Source organism: Carex rostrata, chromosome 30 (genome assembly GCF_964058835.1).
Source record: "Carex rostrata chromosome 30, lpCarRost1.2, whole genome shotgun sequence".
NCBI lineage: Eukaryota > Viridiplantae > Streptophyta > Magnoliopsida > Poales > Cyperaceae > Carex > Carex rostrata.
In genome coordinates this window covers 5001776-5023817 of record NC_135947.1, presented here as the reverse complement: position 1 = coordinate 5023817, position 22042 = coordinate 5001776, and the positions used below count along the sequence as shown (strand labels likewise).

Here is a 22042-nt window from a genome sequence, read left to right as displayed (position 1 = left end):
TTTGCACAATTTGTTAGTTTCATCACAATCTTTGAGGAACGAAATTAAGTTTGTATTTTTTTTAATAAAATAAGTTTGTATTCAATTGTCATTTTTTTATTGCATTACTCTTTGTTATTAGTTGCAAGCCCTAGATTTTTCTTTTAGGGCTTTTAATAAAGGGCAAATGAAAACGAAGACGGTGGTTTGAGAGTCGGTTTGTGACCAGTTGCATAGCTCGCAGATTACGTCGCGTTGAGTCCTTCCTTGAGGACGAAACATTTTCTTTTTTCCGAATGTTGCCCAGAGAAATTTATAGTCAAGAGGCACTGAATCAAACCGGATCGGGACAGTCATCACTCAGAGAGTAGGAAGAAGAGGGCACTAAATCAAATCGAACTAGGACAGTCACCACTCAGCTGAGATGGCACTAAATCAAACGAAAACCGGAAACTGAATTAACTGGACTGAGACAGTCACCACTCAGAGAGGAGGAAGAACAAAAAAGAGAGAAGGAATGAGACAACTCATCATCAGCAGACAACCAAAAAGCACATACCTTATTCACATATAGATATAGTAGGTACTACGGGGTGGAATGGATTCACAAACCCTCAGTCAAACCCGAAAAGTCAAGATGAACGGAAAAAACAATAAGCGGTGGAACCCTTAAACGGAGCCATTCGCTCAATTGAGATGAAATAAGATGAACCAAGCAGCAGTGTTGTAAAAAACACCCGTTTAGGTCGATTAGTCATTGGCGGTGACCAAACAGTTATGGATTTTTCCGACTAATCGATCATTTATTCCCGATTATGGCCGATTATTCCCGATTAATCGCTTGGCGGTACCCTGTCCATCCGACGACCGCATACCGTTATTTACAACACTGCCAGGCAGACGAGGGGTGGAGCAACCGGCCACAAATCGACTCTCAAACCACTGTCTTCGTTTTCACCTTCTGAGTCGCTTTTTCTAGCTCTGTGCGGAGCTCCTTAGGGACAGCGGAGCTTAATCAAAACTTTTGTCGTAAGTTACGCTATCCCAGGGAGCTCCGCACAGAGAGAAAAAAGCGACTCAGAAGGTGAAAACGAAGACAGTGGTTTGAGAGTCGATTTGTGGTCGGTTGCTCCACCCCGCCTCTCCACCCGCCCCCCCCCCCCTCGTCTGCCTGGTTCATCTTGCTTCGTCTCAATTGAGCGGATGGCTCCGTTTAAGGGTTCCGCCGCTTATTGTCTTTTCTGTTCGTCTTGACTTTCCGGGTTCGACTGAGGGTTTGTAAATCTATTCCACCCCGTAGTACCTACTAAATCTATATGTGAATAAGGTATGTATTTTTTGGTTGTCTGTTGATGATGAGTTGTCTCTTTTCTTCTTCTTCCTCCTCTCTGAGTGGTGACTGTCTTGGTCCACTTGATTCAGTTCCTGGTTCCGGTTTGATTCAGTGCCATCTCAGTTGAGTGGTGGTTGTCTTGGTTCGGTTTGATTCAGTGCCCTTTTCTTCCTACTCTCTAAGTGGTGACTTTCCCGATCCGGTTTCATTTAGTGCCTCTTGGCTGTGAATTCCTCTGGGCGACGTTCAGAAAGAAGAAGACGTTTTGTCCTCAAGGAAGGGCTCGAAGCGGCGTAGTCCGCGAGCTATGCAACTCGAAGAAATTACTATTGTGTCTACATTCTCAACAAAGAAAACCGGAAGGCCCACCTACTTACTATTTGGGCACGAATAGACAAATTCACATTCTCTGACTTCACGTATTTTTTTATTTTCTGACACAACAAATTAGATGATTGTACAAGTAGCTCAATGTATAGGTTTTAATGCTTCTTAATTTAAACGAAAGAAACATATGTAATAGCTACTTTGTAAATTATTGGATCAATGCAATCGGCTACATGCTTTCAACCAAAAAATAAAATAAAATAAAGGGCAAATGAAAAGCTAAATGATGTAGGGTTCTAATAGAAAGATGTAACAAATGCCAAACGTGAAAAGGCAATATTTGAAGAGTAGGTTTAAAATGTTTTAGTATTTTCATATCCGATTATATCTAACATTTTTATTTTATTTTTAAAGTTCAAATAGTTAATCTGAACTATCTAACATAATTTTGATATTAAAATATATTTGAAGTCCACATTTTATATTTTTTTTGGATTTTTTAATTATTTTAGTTAGATACAAAATGAAAAATAATAATTTTGTATTTATCTAAAAAGTAGTAAAAAAAATTTAAACATTATAAATTATGGTCTCCAAGAATATTTTAATATCAAAATTATTTTGAACAATTCAAATTAACTGTTTAAAATTTAAAAAAGACAATAAGCATGTGAGGCATGATTAAGACACATAAATAATTATGAGATTTTTAACTCTATTCCTATTTAAATGTGCATTGGATGGTTTTAAAGAAGAGCCAACATAATATTTGTTTATACAGGTTAAATTTCTTCTCTCTCTTAGTCTGTGTTAAGGATTTTCAAATTCTCTCATACATTATATGCGCACAGCATTAAACTATAGCAGCATTAACTAATGCAAAAATAACAACATTTCATCATGCTTGTAGACTTCATTCTCAATACAACATCTTCTTTCTTTTTTGATACTATCTTCTTGAGCGGAAAGGAGAATGAAAGAGAGGGGAGGAATTGGAGCCGAGCGGAGTCGAAAGTGTGGTATCATCGGAGCTCGGTGCGTAGAGTCTTATCTTGATCGGAGCACGACGGTGGATCCGGTTGTCGGAGTGCGACGGCGGTTGGAAGAGCGGATCCGGTCGTGGAGCGAGATGAAGATTAAGGTATTAGAGTGATTATGAGTGTATATATGTAAGATTAGAAGAGTAGATCTAAGAATTTAGAGGGTGATTAAGAGTGATTAGTATAATTTTGAGTAATTTAGAGAATTTTGTGAGAATAAATGAATATATTTAGGAATTAGAGTCGCTTGACTTGTTGTAAATACGATTTTTTTATCAATCAAATTGTTAGTAAGCATTGAAGCCGCTAACTTAAAAAAAAAAAAATTCATCCGAAGTTCGTATTTTATACCCTTTTTAGCCGGTATACTTGTACTTTGTATAGCATGTTGCTAAAAATTTGCATGAGTGCTACAAAGTCTTTCATTGTTATATATAAAAAGGGTTATTTTTTTCAATCATTAATTATAGAAAAATAGAAGAACTTTTAGTTTAATAGCAAAAGACAATGTCATGAGAGATCCCGGTTTGAAATTTCATAGAAAGTTCTTTATGAATATTAAATTTTTTAAAGTTAGACCTTATCTTTCTCTAAACCAAAAAAAGTTGAAAAATCCGTAAAATTTTTGTGGTAAAAATCCTGCGAAATTATATCGGGTCTAAATTCACTTTTCTATTTTTCATAACTTTTGCAAATTAATGATGCACAACTAATTGTAAATGTGAAACTGTCTCGAAAAATATATCTCGCATATAAAAATATATCGAAAAATTCAATTCAAAATTAATTAATATCACACTAAGTGTTATCTCACATATTAATAAACATTTACTAATATAAATTTATGTAATAAGCAGCCATAAAATTAATTTTTAATAATAATACTAATAATAATGGTTTATCTAACAATTGAAAATACTTAATCTGATTTGCTTTATAGGTTCTTGAAAGTCAACAATTGCCACGCATCCGTGTGTCAAATGAGATGTACATGATTAATCACAGAGAATTTCAATTCCACGAGAGAGATTTTACATCACATCTCTAACAGTGGAAGATCGGCATGCTTTATCAAGATAGACTTCGCCAAAGCGTTTGATTCAGTGAATTGGGATTACCTCAAGCGGGTAATGGCTGCACGAAGTTTCCCGACAAGATGGATAAGATGGATAGAGGTTTTACTAAATACAGCATCATCAAGAATGATCATGAATGGAGGTCAATCTGATTTTTTCTTTCATAAGAAGGGTTTGAGACAAGGAGACCCGCTATCCCCAATGTTATTCAACATAGTAGTGGATGTCCTAAGCCGAATGGTAGATACTCTAAATGGAACACTACATAGCAGCTTATCAAGAAAATTGAAAAAATCAGTAATTATTCACCAATATGCTAATGACACGGTTTTTATTGCTAATGCGGAGCCTAGTACTATTATCACTCTCAAAATTCTATTTCGGCTATTCACTGCAGTTTCAAAGCTTGCTATCAATTATGATAAGAGCATTTGGATACCGATTAACATAGCAAATGTTCATCTTCAGGTAATTACTGCAGTTCTCGGTTGCTCTATATCCGACTTCCCCATAGTGTATTTGGGACTCCCATTGACCTTGAAAAGACCTCAGAAAGAATTATTTCTACCCTTGATTGAAAAAATAGAATCTAAGTTAGCTGGCTGGAAGGGTCGGCTCATTTCAAGAGGTGATAGATTACAATTGATGAATTCAGTCTTGAGTTCAATCCCGATTTATTTTATGTCTTCTTTTCTTTTGCCAATTTGGGTGATTAAAAGGATCGACAAGATACGACGGGATTTTTTGTGGGGGAAAACGGATAATAGAAGAGGGATACCATTGATTAATTGGGATATGGCCTGCCTTCCAAAAGAATTAGGCGGGTTGGGAGCTGCTAATTTGATTATTAGAAATAAGGCTCTACTTCTAAGGTGGTGGTGGAAGGTATATAGGGTACCTGAATGTCTATGGGCATCAACAGTTCGCCAGTTATACAATCTGGCATATGACGGGCATTTACACCTTGTATGGCGAAAACAAGGTTTTTTTTTTCTGGTCAAATTTACAGAAAATTAGGCCTCTGTTTGACATGTCGGTTAGATGGATTATAACTAATGGTACGCTGGTATCATATTGGTTTGATTCGTAGACTTATCCAATAAGGGCTTCACAATCCACACCTGACAATGCGACCAGAATGATCTCCCTTCAAAATGCAATCTCCACTGGAATCTGTCAGACCCAACTGTTACCGGGTATACTGGTACCGGGTCAAACACAAGACCGAATTCAATGGTTATGGACAGTGGATAAGGAATACACTGCCAATTCATATTATAAAATGATAGTATCTACTGGTAATTTGAAGTGGGAATTCGGTTTCATTTGGAAACTTAAAATCCCATCTACTGTCAGAGTTTTTGTGTACCTGTTATTGCATGGCAGGCTATTAACTCATGACGTAATGATACGTAGAGGTTTGCAATGTGATACACGATTCGAGGCTTGTCAACAGTGCCCCTTTGAAACATCTCTGCATTTATTCTTTCAATGCAATCATGCAAGACAGGTATGGATGATATTGAGTACAATAATAGGTTTCAATATAGTATCCACTGGAGACGGTTCAAGCTGTGATTCATAACTCAATAAGGGCATGCCAAAGGAGATTTACAAAAGGACAATGGGGAATTTTGTTCTTTGCTGTGTGTTGGTTCCTTTGGCGAAGCAGGAATAGGAAGATATTTGATGGAATTGAAACAAGCCCCTATTGGATAGCTCATCACTCCTTTAAAGAAGCCGAGCTATGGAAAAAATTATGTTGATTATTATAATGAGGAGGGTTCAAATGCCTCCATGTTTTTGTGCCTCCATCATGCCTCCATCTCTCTCCATCATTTTCAAAGTTCAAACAGTCGATCCGAACCGCTCAACTTAACCTCCATACTAAAATATGTTTGGAGACCAAATTTTATATTTTTAGGAATTTTTTTACTATTTTTTTAGATAGGTACAAAAATACTGTTTTTAGATGGTTCAGATTTACTGATTTTGTACCTATCTAAAAAAATAGTAAAAAAATTCCTAAAAATATAAAATTTGGTCTCCAAACATATTTTAGTATGGAGGTTAGGTTGAGCGGTTCGGATCGACTGTTTGAATTTTGAAAATGATAGAAAGAGATGGAGGCATGATGGAGGCACAAAAACATGGAGGCATTTGAACCCTCCTCTATTATAATTGTTAGTTGTTTATTTTTTTTGCATGTTGTTACAGCTGTTCTTATAGGCAGTAGATGCTAGAAGTTGTAATTCTCAAGTTGTAATTTTACCCTGATAGCTACACTATCAGATATATCAAAAAAAAAAGAGATGTACATGATTAATTTATATTAACAGAGAACATTTAGAGGCGTGTAAATAATTTAAAAAATCCAGAACCGTTAAATTCTTCATATCGTCTTTCATTTAAATAGCAACGAAAGCAACTTCACCTTTAACTAAAAGTCTTAAAACACGTAACTTAATTAAAAAAAATTAACGAACAAAAATTCTTAGATCAATCAGGAAACAGTACATATCCCATATTCTAATCGGAAAATATAACTATAAAACTGATAATTATTGACGATACCATTAGAACTACCAACTTTCCTCATTTTATTCATTTTATTAAATAATTTAAATTTAATCTAATTTAGTCTATTGTCAGATAATTTTCATGCTCCATTTAAATTGTAAAAATTATTGTAAATACTGATGTGGTAATTGTAATGATAAGTTCATATGATCCAACATTGTAAACTACAAAATAAAATATGTTGAGGAATCATAAAGGTCAAACAATTACGCATTATCCAGAAATCAAACAATTACATCTTATCTAGGGGTCAAACACTTACACCCCGGGGAAGGAGAAACAGTTTTCCACCTTAACCTAAGGATCGTGCTATGCCAAAGAGACCCAAAACATAAATCATAAGTGCGGAACATAATACCTGATTCCATGTCGTTTGTCATGGAATAACCAAAGTCATAGCAGAGCAAGCCGTCTCCGTGAGCATGAGACAAGTCTTCAATGGCAAGAAGTCATTCTCGCCTTTTGTCGTCGGGTCGAGAAATAAGTCTTCCAAGACAGCAAGGTGTAGCCCTTGAGAAATCTTCTCCATATTTCCTAATATATTTCTCTTCTCTATTCTTTGATGGTGGAAGAAGAAGAGAAGGCACACAGAACTGTATTTTTCTTAAGAGAAAAACATATGTTCAGTTTCTGTGTTTTTCTTGGTTTCCTTGTAACCTTTATGGTTATCTGCCAAATTGAAAAAAGGTATAATGTGCTGTGCATCAAAAATTGTGTGACTGCATCGATATTCGTGCGGACAGCACAACCCTCCATAAAGGCAGATTTCTGAGTTGCAAATTTCTAAATCAATCCATCAATTATTTGATCTTTGCCTAAATTGTTCTACACATTTATGGATCACATTCTAATGAATATATTAATTATATATTACCTTATTTGATCACTTTAATTGACAATCATATATGACAATAAACAATACATAATTAGATTACATATATGTTCAATGTTGACATTAAATCCAACGAGGTTAACAATAAATCCAACAAAATAACCTCTTCTTTCTCCGTTTAAGCACTTGCTAATGTTTTTTACTCTGTTATTCCATCCTTTCTCCGAATCCAAATATGCACAAAGATAGTTCAGCTTTATGCGGCACACACACACACACACACATATATTTTTATTTTCATTTTGTCTCTATTGATTGTGCGCTGCGTGAAGCCAAAATGGCTTTGTAAATATCTTTACCTCCTAATCTTTAATGATAATATTCTTAATTTCTTAGCACAACTTATATTACAGGCTATTGACGTGTAAATCCATCCAATACTTACAACATGCCAACAACTAGTTAGCCAACAACTTGTAACAAGTAAAATCTAAGACTAGTAACTCAAGTTATAAATTATTACGATGACTTTGAAAAGGTAATGTGTTTAAAATTTCAATGGACACACCATAATTAGGGATTTATAAGATTTTTTTTTTCTTGCTCAGTTTCATATAAAACTTGCGAGGGATCTGGATGTGTCAAGAAGTTTGTAAAGAAAAACAAGTATTCTCATTCTCCTCCAAAATCTTTTATCTATTACGAATAATACTTGGATTACTAGACAAGACACCTATGACCAGAGACGGATCAAATAAGAGGCCTGCCTAGGCATGAAATTTTTTACTTATAGAAGTTAATATATAATAATATACGATATTAGAATGAGTATAGGTTGATTTAGAAGTGGTAGTCGGAATCGTAAAAAAATATTCGGCTTCCATCTTTGGAGCAAATTATTTTTTCAAATCCAATAAAATACATCACACACCATAGATGTTGTGTAAAGTATTCATTTAATTTTGTGTTGTCAAGTTAATTAAGTTAAAGCGAAATAGATATAAAACACATTAAATCATTAGTTTTTTTAATGGTAGGGAACATATCTTGTATTGAATAAAAACTGAAATTTAATTATCCGTATTCTAATGAAAAATCCCAATTAATGACATGCTTTAACATTACTCCAATTATAGAGTTTAACTCGCACTAATGATGACTAAATTAAGTAAATTACATGAGAAAAATTGGGAGTTTTTAAATAAAATGTGGATAATTACAAATTTACAATTCATAAAGCATAAACCACATTAAGAAAACATCGATTTTTAATTTGCTGCCGTTTTCCTTTGGAAGGAGGATTTAAAAACAACAGGAAAAAAACGAATCTAACTTACAGATTAAAAAAATATCAATTTAATTTTCACGTAAATTAATCAAGAAGCATTTTTTTTTTCTGGGGATGTGATTAAAAGTGCAAGCTTTAATTTGTTTTTGCCTCTTTGACTTTTGATTTCTTCTGACATCTAGCTCTTAATTTTCAATTTAAATTATCCTTTTTTTTTAATTTCTTGTGCTGATCTCTTTGTTTTTATTTCTTTTATTTGATTTGTTCGTTATAACTTTTTGTAAGGATTTTTTTTTTATTGAACAAGACACTGTTGCTACCCTTTAAAATTTTGTTTTTTGATGTAATATCCGTGGACTTTCACTATTTTATTCCTTACTCTGCTTTTCTCTCGACACTTGTAATATCTTACTACTAAATTACATCCATTATCCATTGTTCTATTTATTAAATTACAAAAAAAAGTTACAGTGACATTCGGATTTGGATCCTATCCTTCAGCAAAACCTTCTATTGTAACGCTCCAAAATTTTGCTTAAAAGTAATTTACTGCACAACTTGTTGAAATTGTTAATACTATGCGCAAATTGATTTATTACAAGTTATCGATCCCCTTGTCATCTTGAAGAAGATAGAACTCTTTCATCATGGGGCATATTTGGTCAAATTAGCAATAATTTTGGTGGCAAACACAAAAACATTTAAATTTAATATATTTTACTTAGCAATGCAGCGCATATCAACAACAAAAATTAATGCATGCCATCTAGTTTTCCTGTTTGCATTATTATATAAATCCCACGTATTGTCCACCTGGTTTGGCAAAATCCATCCGGATATTCAACGATCTACCCTTCATTTGTTCATGCTACACCATTTCATGACAGGCGGGCCCAGTGCTTAATGGTTCTCTTTGTCAGAGAAGACGGTCTATCCTGTGCCAATTCTTACTAATAAAATTACAAATTAAAAAAATATATGGTTGACCATTTCATTAACCAAATTAGACCAAAATGCTTGATGATGTTGCCTACCTGTACATTCCAGAATCCAGATTCTACCTATTACTTATTTCACTATATATATTGCCACTAACATACCATGATCTCTACAACACAAAAACCCTAATTAACTCATAGCCTCTCTCATCTTCTTCCCTCAAAAAAAAAAAATTAACCGAATGGAAACCGTAGAGACCATCATTGCACCCATCAAGCCTGCTAAGCCGAGCCCGATCCGGCCTTTGGCCCACAATGGCATACCTGAGAGGTGCTACGAGCACTTCCAGATGCCGTTGCACTACCCCAGGTTCACAAGGGAAGAGTACAAGAACATGCCCGAGTGGAAGCTCGATTGCCTGCTTATCCAATACGGCTTGCCGAGCAATGGAAACATCGAGGAGAAGCGGCGATTTGCCATCGGTGCCTTCTGCTGGACGACTCCGACTGTCGTGAAAGTAAGCAATGGATCAATCTGCAGCTCTAAACTTTGAATATTAATTTGAGAGTTGTACCTTAATTTGTTTGGGTCTTTTTTTGCCATGTTATGTTTGTATCTGAGATGCCATGTTTGGATTAAATTGTTTGAACACTGCAATTCAGAGTCAAACATTGCAATGCAATGCTCAAACAAACGGGTGCTTTAGTTCGGTTTTGGAACTTTCTGTGTCAGTTTTATACGGCGATTATAAGTTATACGCGCGTCTATGTTGTTTTGTTCAATCTGGTTCAAGTTTTGTTATGAGCAATATTCAAATTTTAGTGTTGGTACTTGATAATGGTATGAAGATGTTCATATTTCGGCCATCTCTAGAGGAGGGGCGGTTTAGATCATCTTTTAAGTATTAAGAAGTTTATATTACTGTCGTTTTAGCATTTTTGTTGTTCAAAAAGCTTACGGCGGTTCTTTTATGTTAGATTTTAACTAAAATTTTGCAGAATTTGGTCGTCATTAATATTTAATTTGTTCTATTATTCACTGACAGAACGGCTTTGCACATTATCTAGCTAATATCCGGTTCCTTAGGTTGTGATTATGATCATATATGGAAAAACCCACTGGTATATATTTCTAATGAGTTCATGACTTGTCACGGTAAAATTATCTAATTAAGCTTGAAGGGGTAATTTCGAAATTTCAATAATTATGTCCTCAGAAATTTGGTTAGAGATGAGATGTAGCTAGGTACGTTTAACCCCTTCATAAGAAACCTCTCTATAATTAACAATGATATAAACAGAAGCTACTTATACAAAATTACACCATTGTTGAGAAACATGAGAACTAGTTTCGCATGCCACTCATCTATTGAAATTAATTTGTTTAACTACATAACTTCTCCATTAACTAGATCTAATTTTGATTGGCAACTATCTCTTTGTCACTTTAACAAAGTTCCGCTTCTTTAATTATGATTTTTGCCAATCCATCCATTATATTTGTCATTTTAACTATTTTATTAATTAGATCTAACTTTGATATCTATATCTTGTTTATATTGGTATAGATATTTTTGCCAATCCATTCATGATGCATGGACGACATGTATCAAATGCAATATACAAAATCTTGATCTATATTACAACAACAACAACAACAACAACAATAATAATAATAATAATAATAATAAATCAAAGCTCTAGAGATAGAGCTAGAGGAGAGGATGAGCATACCTGCTAATTATGCATATAAACAAACAAGAGTGAGTCTATGGTACTATGCATATCACGGGTTGTTAGCGTGCTACGGCTCTATATTCGAATTTTCAAATCCTAACGGTCGATCCGAACCGTTCATCTTGTTCTCCATATTAATATGTGTTTTGAGACCAAATTTTACATTTTTTTGAAATTTTTTTACTATTTTTTTAGATATTTAGAAAATCACTTGATCTGAAAATTCTGGACCATCCAAAAACAGTGATTTTCAATAAATCTAAAAAAATTTCAAAAAATGTAAAATTTGGTCTCCAAACGCATATTAATATGGAGAGCAAGATGAACGATTCGGATCGACCATTAAGATTCGAAAACTCAAATATAGAGCCGTAGCATGGTGCCAAATCGTAATATGCATAGTACCATAGACTCACGCAACAAACAATACAGAAACTTATCCTAGTCTTGGTCCAAAAATAAAAGCACAATTTACCCCTTCTTTGTTTATAGGCTGGAATTTGAAATAATGGGCCAATCCAGAAAGGCCCAAAATTAGGCATTTGACATTCCTTTTATTGGGATACTTTTAACGCTCCCAAGAAATTTAAAACCGCTTTTAGTTAATATAAAGGTAGCAATTAATATGGTTGGTGTATACATGAGAACAATTCACTTGCCAGGAAATTTTTCTCTTGGTGCATGCATCGATACCTCTGTTGATTACTTGATTACATGCACATGGTTTCTTAAATAATTAACGGTTGTTATGTTGAAGACAATGTCAGGCAACTAACATGAAATCAAGAACTAAAAATAATAGCAATGCCTACTGCACTTGATCATAACACCCAGAAGATTATCTCCAAAAATACATGGCAAATACAAAATTAGACAAATAATTACAAATATAATCTGAACAATACTAGCTTGTCAGTGATAAGTTATTCTCATAAATACAATGTCTCGGTTTTTATGTGTAAAATAGATATGCTAACTACCGAATTCATGTCACCTAAGGTAACAAAAAATATTTATGTTTACATCTAGACCATCTGATCAAAATCCACACGAATATTAAATGAGCTCTGTACATTTCATCTCAGATTGGATTGATCTAGATTTTAATCGAATGTTCCGAATCTAAACTGAAATATTTTGTTGCCTCAAAGGATATGGATTCCTAACCATCAATGATATATTCCTTGCTGATTGCTTCTAGAATCCAAAATGTGGGATTCATTCCACATCAGCCTCCAGCTAGGAAAATTATCAGACTAATACCAAACCTTTATTAAAAGTTTAAAACAGCAATCTGTTCAAATTCCAGAGAAAATACCACAAGATCCCAACCTGTCAACTCAAACCTTAAAGCAAAATCAAGGAACCAAACCAAATAGACACATCACACATGTCATCCAGTCAACCGCAGAGCTTTCCAACCTACACTTTGTTTATTTTATCATATTCTGGCTAAATTTAGCCCCTGAAGGCCTGAACATCAAAGTATTTGATGAATAGACATGGTCTCATCAAGTTATACAAATAAATTAAATCTGGCTACATTCCAACCATTTGTCAGCGACTATGGTCTTACAATTTACAGTAAACCAGGTCCAGTTACATTCTGATAACAGGCTGGTTAGTGTACCGACCCTACTGGAAGGCATACACATGGGTGGGCCCCACAACCAACCTTCCGTTATTTTCGTATTACCTGTCAACTGTCGGATCTCTCGCTCTCTACTCTAACCATCAACCTATAAAATGCAAACCATTACTTGCCCTCAAATCCAAGAGGAAAAAAAGAGGGAAATAATAAAAAGCAGAGAAGAACATCTCTCTCTCTCTATCTTCGGCTGTTAGTGAAGGTCAAGGTAGAGAGAGAAATGGCAATGAAGAGAGCGTCTTCCTTGCGTACCGTGGCCGTCTTGGCCTTGATACTCGGGTTGGTATTGCCAGCCGTGCAGGCTCAGGCACCGGTCGCCACAAGCGATGGTAATTTCCATGTTTTTTGTTTCTTGTTTTCCCAATTCTAGTAATTTATGATCATATAAAAAAAATGGTACAGCTTTAGAAAATCAAAAGATGATTACGATACATTTTTTAAATATCATGTTCACATATTTGACCATTGAAGGAGGCAAAGACGTCTACTACCAGATGTCAGGCGTTAATTTTCAAACAAATTGAATAAAGAAATAATCAACGCTACAATCATTAACAATTCAGGGTTAAAAAAAAACAGAGAGAGAGTTTACTTTTTCTCTACTGATCGTGTGAAATTTTTTTTTTGAAAATCTTACGATGGCATTATTATTAGTTGGTCTCTGTTCCTAATTTTCATAAAGTGATAAGAAGAAATTTTGTTGGGAAAATGTTGCTATTTTATCAGCTGGTAAAGGTATAGTTGAGGGCTCCACATTTAGAAGACATTTTGTCTAACCATATACCAGCTTTCTGTTAGCAAATAACAAAAATAGTTAATTTATCCGAGTGCTTACCATAAATATGATGATATGATACTGTTACAGTTTAAAAATTAAGTCATTCAAAAATATTTCTCATATCGAAAATTCCTGCAGTGGCAGATCGATCTTAGTGCAAGCCAAGAGGTGCTTACCAAGCATCCCTGTAATTTTAAATTTTTAATTATGATATTAAAATTCAATTATATTTTATTGTTGTAAAATTTAAATGTGTGGATGTAGCCTATAGTGGTTAGAGTTTCAGTTTGCGGTGGTGGAGACTTGAGTTCAAATTCCAATTGTCACATATTATGTGACAATATGATGTTTCTAGTTCTGCCCCTGAATTTTTGGTAATAAATGAATGCAGGAACAACGGTTGATCAGGGAATTGCATACGTGCTAATGTTGGTGGCGTTGGTGTTGACGTATCTGATCCACCCTCTCGGCACCTCCTCTTCTTCCTCACCGGTTTCCAACCTCTTCTAGATTTTTGTTTTAATGGAACAGCTAATTTAAGTACAGTCGGAAAGTTATCAGTTTGTCAGTTTTTTTTGGTTATCGCTGTACATGGTTATATCTTCATCAATCGTGTGGGTTATTCATTTTCCCCTTTTTTCTAATATATATGGATCATATGATTAATGTACAATTTTTCTTATAATTCAATTACTTTTTTTTTTTTATGAGGAGATGTAACTTTTATGAGTTGTTTTGTCCTTTTAATATAATTTTGGAGGTTTTGCATTTAATATGTTTGATATATTTTAATATGCCAAAAGAAGAAGAAAGGGTTGATAAACCTCAAAAATCTGTTTTAAGGCAATGAATTAGTGCAAAAATGCAGTTAGTTGCATGTGTAAGTGGACCCATATATTTTAATATGCCAAAAGAAGAAGAAAGGGTTGATAAACCTCAAAAATCTGTTTTAAGGCAATGAATTAGTGCAAAAATGCAGTTAGTTGCATGTGTAAGTGAACCCAGGGGCGGACGCAGGATTTTTGTCAGGGCGGGGCAATAATTGGATGCAAATAGTTTATCGGGTTCAAACCCAATAGCTTATCGGGTACAATTCAACAACAATTCAACATTTACAGGGAATTTGAAATCAACATTTTGGTTCAACTTGACAGTCTCTGCCTTTGAATTTAAAAATAAAATAAAAAAATAAAAACATTTTGGTTCAACTAATTGTCGTTATTTGGGATCAGCGCCTATTTGGGCTCCGCTAATTTGTTTCGCTCAGAGTTTATATGGGCTCCGTTCCGTCTATTAAAATTCCAGAATGGGCTACAGGGGGCAATTTGAATTCCAGGGTTGGGGCAGAGGTCCGAAAAACAGATTTTTAGCACTATTTTTGAAAATCCAGCGAGGGGCAGCTGACCCCCCTGTGCTACAGTAGATCCGCTCCTGAGTGGACCTACTGGTCAGAGGTAATTGATATGGTCCCAAAGAGTAGCAAAGAAGCCCAATTTTATTGTTTACTTGTGCATTATTTTTCAGTCTCCAACTTTGCAATTGTTCTCTACACAATAATAGTCTCTAGTTTCATGTAGCCTAATTAGACTTGAACAAATTGGCTTTATAAATTAACGTACTTAGTTCCTCGAATGAAAGGTAAACTGATGATTTTGCTGATATTTTGTAATGATCAATTATGGAAAGTCACTGACATTCACAGACCATCTGCTAAACTGTTCTTGGTGATTCTCTTATCATGCAACTCAAAGTCAAAACTAAGTGACAATGAACATATAAGTGTATCAAACTAGGATGAAGCAACCACTTATTGTTAACAAACATATTTATCAACAATTTGAAGTATTTTTTTTCTTTTTTCGTTTTTGTCTTTAGAAAAAGGTGTCAAATGTCACCTGTTTCACAGTTTCAGTAAAAATAAAACCGGATATATACAAACTGGACTGAATATACACTGTACCCTTAAATTAAGTACCTGATATTTGGTCTCAGTAACCCACACTACTATGTAATGAAAATATATTTAACCATAGTTTGTTCTATTACCATGCACCAATTGGTTACCAAGCAAATAAGGAAGTGTTAAAGTTTCAACACACACCCTTTTATGTCCGCCTGGTAACCATTTAAACTCAACCCACTAAGAGCTCTGACGTTGTCACAAAGTCAAGCAGTAACCACATGAGCAACAACACAATCTGTGACATACATCCAACACTTCAACATCAATAAATTGTAATGTAAAACTTAGTCAAAATTAACTATTCCCATCAAAAGGACCTAATAATTGGCAAGACAATTGGAATCAACTTCATCTAGCTAGTACTGAGATCACTGGGAAACTTTATGATGCTGGATTGTGGGGCCAATGTGGATAGGGATCATCTCTAATATTCAGGCATCATGTCCAGTTTGGAGCAAACTATATATCAGTAAAATGAAATTTCTAGTAGTATGAGCATTTTTCTGAGTAAAACATATTGCATTCCTACTTCTCAAGATCATCCAACAAACTGCAATTAGCCCCAGTAAAAAACAAATAAATAAATAAAATAATAAATTGGTTCTCTTTTGTTTAAGCGAGTGCATACACAATCAAATCTTCAAACAAGTTCAATTTGATGTCTCATTCTGTTTTAATCCCATTCAAAGTTGTTACAAAAAAAAAATCATGTAATAATAGCTCATGACCGTCCATTTTTGCTAGTTTCATACTCAATTTACACATAAAAGTTTGATTTAAAATAAGGATGCTAAATAGAAATGAAAAGAAGGGAAGAAGTAAAATACAATGAAAAGGTAATTCTTCTCTCTGAACAATTTATATTGTTCATTCTCTTAGAGCTAACAATTTTCATTTCTTACGGGTAATAATCAATGGAACTTTTCTCAAGATAGTTAAAGTATTTGTATCTGTGAGTAAGGTAAAATAATGTATCAGTACATATGGCCACTCTGTTAACACTATAAAAGTCACTACATGCACATTGCAAATAAATTAAGATACTGCAAGCAGTCTTAATTTCTACTAATCATAAATTAACTTTTGTTAAATTTCAATCTAAACTATTAACTAAATTTCAGGTCATTTTAATTTGTGTATATATTCTTGAAACTTACTGACACTGATACCCTTACTAAAAATATCCAAAGCTGCATATTCTCAGAACATAAGAAATAAACAAATAAAACAAGGAAGAGATCAAGATTATATACTTAAAAAGTTGTGGTCACTAGAGAATAAAAAACAACAATGAAAACGAAGATGCAGATCATCCAAGCTAAGAGTGTTAAAACAAAACATAATGTGTTTTTTTTTAAGCCTCACAACTTAGCTAACTGGACAAGGAGAATGTCCCAACAGCGTGATACAACTGTAGATGTGAGGCCACTGATACATAGGATAGTTGAACAACAAATTGACCATTCCTTTTTCACTATTTCAGAGGGTTAGCAATTTAGCATTATAGGAATGTACTACAACTGTAACCTCTGTAATTTTATGATTAATGAAATATCACCTATGGATTTTAAGAAAAGAAAAACAGAGATGAAAATAGCAATGTAGAAATCTCCTAGAATAATCTATTGTTTTCAGGTGCAAGTTATCTACTATCGGCAGGCCAAGGTTTTTGAAGCAACTTAGATAGCTTTTTGGTGAGAGGTACCGATTCTGCTGTGTTTTAAAACAACACTTCAGCTCTACTCTTGTTTCAGATCTCCTCTTGTCACGCTAAGCTCAGTTTTCCTATTATCTCTATTAGCTTCATGAATAGGTGATACAGGTCTTCCATTTTAGCTTCATCAAACAGAGATGACCAGCCGGGGGAGAGGTTAGCGACAATATTTGATATTTCGAATAAAGGGTAAACTTGTCTTTTAAATTTTTTAAGTGATTAAAATGAAGAGATGGGTGTATTTATAAAATAAGTGAGTGTAGATGGGTACAAAACTAATTTTGAAGTTTTGATGGGGAAATATCTAAAAAGAGAAGTTATGACGGGTATGTATACAAATTTCTCAAAAATTAACTAAATTTCAGGTCATTTTAACCTGAGTATGTATTCTTGAAACTTACTGGCACTAGTACGCTTACCTGAGAATCCAAAGCTGCATATCCTCAAAGATCATATTCTTAAAAAGTTGTGGTCACTAGAAAATTAAAAAAGAAAAAAACAATGAAAATAAAGATGCAGATCATCCAAGTTCAGAGTGGTAAGACAAAACATCATATTAACCAAAAATAGGCAAACTTGATGTTCTTATTAGCGCATAAATTCCTGACAGTGAGTAACCAGTGCTATATTTAGTAAAAGAAAACCAAAACCGTTAATGGATGCTGTTCTCTTATCCTTTATCTGGGGCATATCATATCTTTTATTCTGATCTCCTCCAACCCTTCTTGCCTTATATGCAGAAAGGAAATAAACAAATCGGAGAAATGGCGAAAGAGATATTACTCGTCTTGGCAGCTGTTAGCTGCCTGTTGGTGGGGTCCACGGCTCAGCCGGCGCATGTTGTTCACATTGTAGGAGGAAGCAAGGGATGGTATACTCCCCCAAACACAACTTTCTATGATGAATGGGCTGCCAAAAAGAACTTCACAGTTGGTGACAAATTGAGTGAGTAATGATTTCAGGAAAATGAAACCCCATTTGCTTAATTGGCAGAACTTTTCAAAAATGTTTTCTCCATTGATTTTTCTTTGTGCGCGTAGTAAATTTTTTTTTTTTTAACATCTTATCAAGATTGCCGGTAAAGAAATTAAGATTGCAGGAAAACCGATACACATCTGTGTTATACGAGTTATTTTCCCTTGAATTTTTCTTGGCTGAATTTTTCAAAAATGTTTTTGACTTTTGAATTTTCTTTGTGCGTGTAAGAATTTTTTTTTTAACATCTTTGTATTATATGAGTTCTTTTCCCTTGAATCTTTCTTGGCTGAATTTGTCAAAAATGTTTCTGACTATTGAATTTTCTTTTGCGTGTAATAATTCTTTTTTAACATCTTATTGAGATTGCTGGTAAAGAAATTAAGATTGAAGGAAAACAAATACACAATCCCCTGAATTCCAACCAAGAATCAAGATCTAAAGATTAATATTTCTTTTCATTCTTATGTTATCAATTATAATTGCTTTGTTCGATGATTCTCATTATTGCGATAAAATTCCGCTGTAAAATATAAACTCTTTAATAATTTTTTGTTTACATTGATTGGCAGTGTTCCTTTTCCACTCCTCAGTTTACAACATCATGCAAGTGACAAAGGAAGACTTTGACAAATGTGATGATCGCCACGTCATCAACCGCTGGATTATCGGCCCCACCTTTATCAACCTAACAGAACCCGGCATGCATTACTACTATGACAGCATCGGTTTACACTGCGAAGCGGGCCAGAAGCTTAGCATCAATGTCCAAGAAAACAAACCCAGTGTGGCTGCTAGTGGGGCCCACGTAACCACCCCGAAGTTTGTTGGCCTTTTGGGTCTTTTCGCGTACTTGGCATGCTTGTTGTTCATGTAAGATCCGATAATTATACATTGCATTATGATTTGGATCCATTTTTGATTCGGTCCAGGTGAACGAGTTGTGTTGAGTTGGTTATATGAATCAAAAATGGTGTTTGATTTTCACAAGTTTATGTTTTCTAGGGGAGAATTTATTTGGCTTTGCCATTGGAATTAATGTAAAAAAAACTGTCATTACGAAAGTGCAAAAATGCAAAAGTTCTTTATTTACAATTTGCTTCAATGTGTATATGCACGGTGCAAAAGTATACATATTGCTAAACTACTAGCATGTGCTGCCAGTATATGCAAAAAAAGAAAGCGAGTTGTACAGATTTTGGAAGCTTTGTGTCATATGTAGATAATTGCATTCTTCTTTTCGTTTTTATGAACAAACTTCATATAACAGTACCCCCAAGATTTCGATCAAAATGTCATATGGTTTTAACTTAAAAAAATATTTAAAAGGCTTGTTGACAAAAATAATTAATTGAAGATTCAGAACTCAGAAACTAATAATTACCCAATAAAACCTACAATTCAAATTTTCAAGAAGATATACAAGTTGAAAATTAGATGAAAAGCTTACTGTAGCAAATGGAGCCTTTATGTCAGTGACCGTTACCTCATGAATCCTTTTTACCGTGGGTTATACTGGGTCTTTGTTCAAAAAACCCAACCCAGAACGCTTTATCTGCTTAACATTCTCCTACTTTCGCCTTTTACTCTATTTCACGACCTCGTGCAGCCGTGCAGGGAGATATACCTGAAGTACAAAATACCCATTTATGCCTCGCCACGTCATCACTTCACCCCGGCCTTTTCAAAAGTTGTGCACCGAGTGTTCCACTATACATATGGACTTCAAATTAAGTATTAAATCCAACCGATGGTCGAATACTCGAATGAAAACCGAGATCCGGAGATCGATTTTTATACCGACTGGTTCACGGTTAATAGAAAATGCTTGGTCCACGTAGAATTTAATATCCAGGCACTAGCGTTCTGACAGGGTTCTTAACCCAAGGATTTGACCGGATATTTTTGACCCGGTTTAACTGAGGGCCGGTCGAGTTATCTCACGTGACCGAACTCCAGTCCACGAGGAAGAGATCAGATCCGCTGTTACCGTTTGTATAGGAAAGGATACCAAGAGTCAATATTATATTAAAAAGCCGACCAATACAACAAGTCAATCGTCTCATCATCCAAAATAAATGATGGAAAAGATTTTGAATCAACTATTTCCTGAGTTTGGACATAATTATTTAAAATCATGCTCATGTCAAGTAAATAAATTTATATCAGTATAATACGAATCTAAATTGGATTATAACGCTTGGGCAAGGAAAAGAAATCGTCCGTCATTTGTTCATTTGTCCTTGACTGTTTTTCTAACTTATATCTCTTTTTTTAGACATGAAAAATTAATTGAATTATCTGAATAAGGAAAAACAAATTCATCTTGTGCTCCGGATCAAACCATTACCATATCGTTATAAGATGCAATAGCCACGCAACAAATATCTGAGATGGAACTTTATGATGAAATTTGTAGAATAAAATTTTCTAAATTTAAATAGCATATAAAGTACATAAACAGTTAGGCCTTCTCATTGACCAATATATTTATTTTTTATCTAATGGTGGCATTAGATGGTGTGGCCTCTCACACACTAAACACTAAATAAAACTCTTTAGTTTAAAGAAGTGTAACTCACTATAAGATGTTGTCTATCTCACTTGAAATTCTCTAGTTGAGGCAATCTATGAGCTGTCAATTTCAAAAGAAGAGAATCCATAAATAGAATTCAATTGTCTTATAAAGAAAAGTAGAAATATTATCAAGTGTTTGTTCCCTATAACCAAGTAATAAAATCTATCAAACACTGGTCATTGGCAAGTATAAGGAACTATTGGTTTTTTGGCCAGTGCAGTAAATATATCAATCTCGATTTGCAAAAGAACCCAGTTATGTATATTTGTGTCATAATACAAACATGCACCCCTAGTTAGAAAAAAGATATATATTATGCACCTTCCACTGACACCGAGTGAATAGTACACGCAGGAGTATTAATTTAACAAAAGAAAAAGTAGCATACATTCCAAATAAAATTTACATCTAAAAAAAAATTAATATTATATCGTAATTATTCCATTTCAGTTCAACTTAGTAGAATTACTAGTTATAACATAACTGATTATAATTATTTTTTACATAATATCCTTAATTAGATAGTCCAAAATTATTTTAAATTATTCTAGTGTGCTCAAAGAATTCTCTGTAATATTTAATCATCACAATATAAGTTTAAGTGATAAAATGAGCATGGGGCTTATATAAAGTTCGAATACCAAATCTCAACAAATGAATATCATCCTGATTTTAAAAATATTGTCTAATCCAGGAATCTTTATTATTATTTTACAAGAAATAAAATATCACGTTGCATCTAAAAATATTTTAAGTCTGTGCTTTTATATATTTTGATACAATTGGAACCTTCGATAATTTCAAGAGTTAAAGACATTGTTATTAGCAAAATATTGAAAAAATATAAAACATGTACCGTTTTACTAATATTAAATTTATGCACATTGTTTGATAGAAGTTTAGGGTTTAGGGTTAAGATCTTAACTAGCACATAAGGCACTTTAAAGAATTTCAAAACCTTTTCTGGAGATATTATGTTTGTACTTCAGTAACACAGTGATAATTCTAAACATTCTACGGATAAGACTTGATAATTTATCAGAAATTATAAAAGTCGCACATATAAAATAAATATAATAAGAAAATATTTTTATAATTCTTTAGTCTCATTTTAATATAACAAGATGTCTATGTTGTCAAGTTCGAAAGATAATTAATTAATTATCATATACAAGCATCCCCTCGATCTAATTTCTCGATCTAATTTGGTGTTACAAATTATTGACAATATATTATTTGAATTTAAAATTTTATAT

At 33.9% G+C, this 22042-nt stretch overlaps 1 protein-coding gene across 3 annotated transcripts; it reads left to right on the top strand.

Moving 5' to 3' along the window:
- The first annotated feature begins 16901 nt into the window (after positions 1–16901).
- Positions 16902–19335, top strand: LOC144546863 (umecyanin-like). 3 transcript variants are annotated; one of them, XM_078295449.1, is made up of 3 exons: positions 16902–17422; positions 17978–18178; positions 18781–19335. In XM_078295449.1, the coding sequence occupies exons 2-3, from the start codon at positions 17998–18000 to the stop codon at positions 19083–19085; spliced, it is 486 nt and encodes a 161-aa protein (XP_078151575.1). In that variant the 5' UTR covers positions 16902–17422; positions 17978–17997; the 3' UTR covers positions 19086–19335. The 3 variants fall into 3 exon arrangements, with proteins under 3 accessions (XP_078151575.1, XP_078151574.1, XP_078151576.1); XM_078295448.1 differs by having other exon boundaries at positions 17974–18178; positions 18781–19334; XM_078295450.1 differs by lacking the exon at positions 16902–17422 and having other exon boundaries at positions 17974–18178.
- The last annotated feature ends 2707 nt before the right edge of the window (positions 19336–22042 follow it).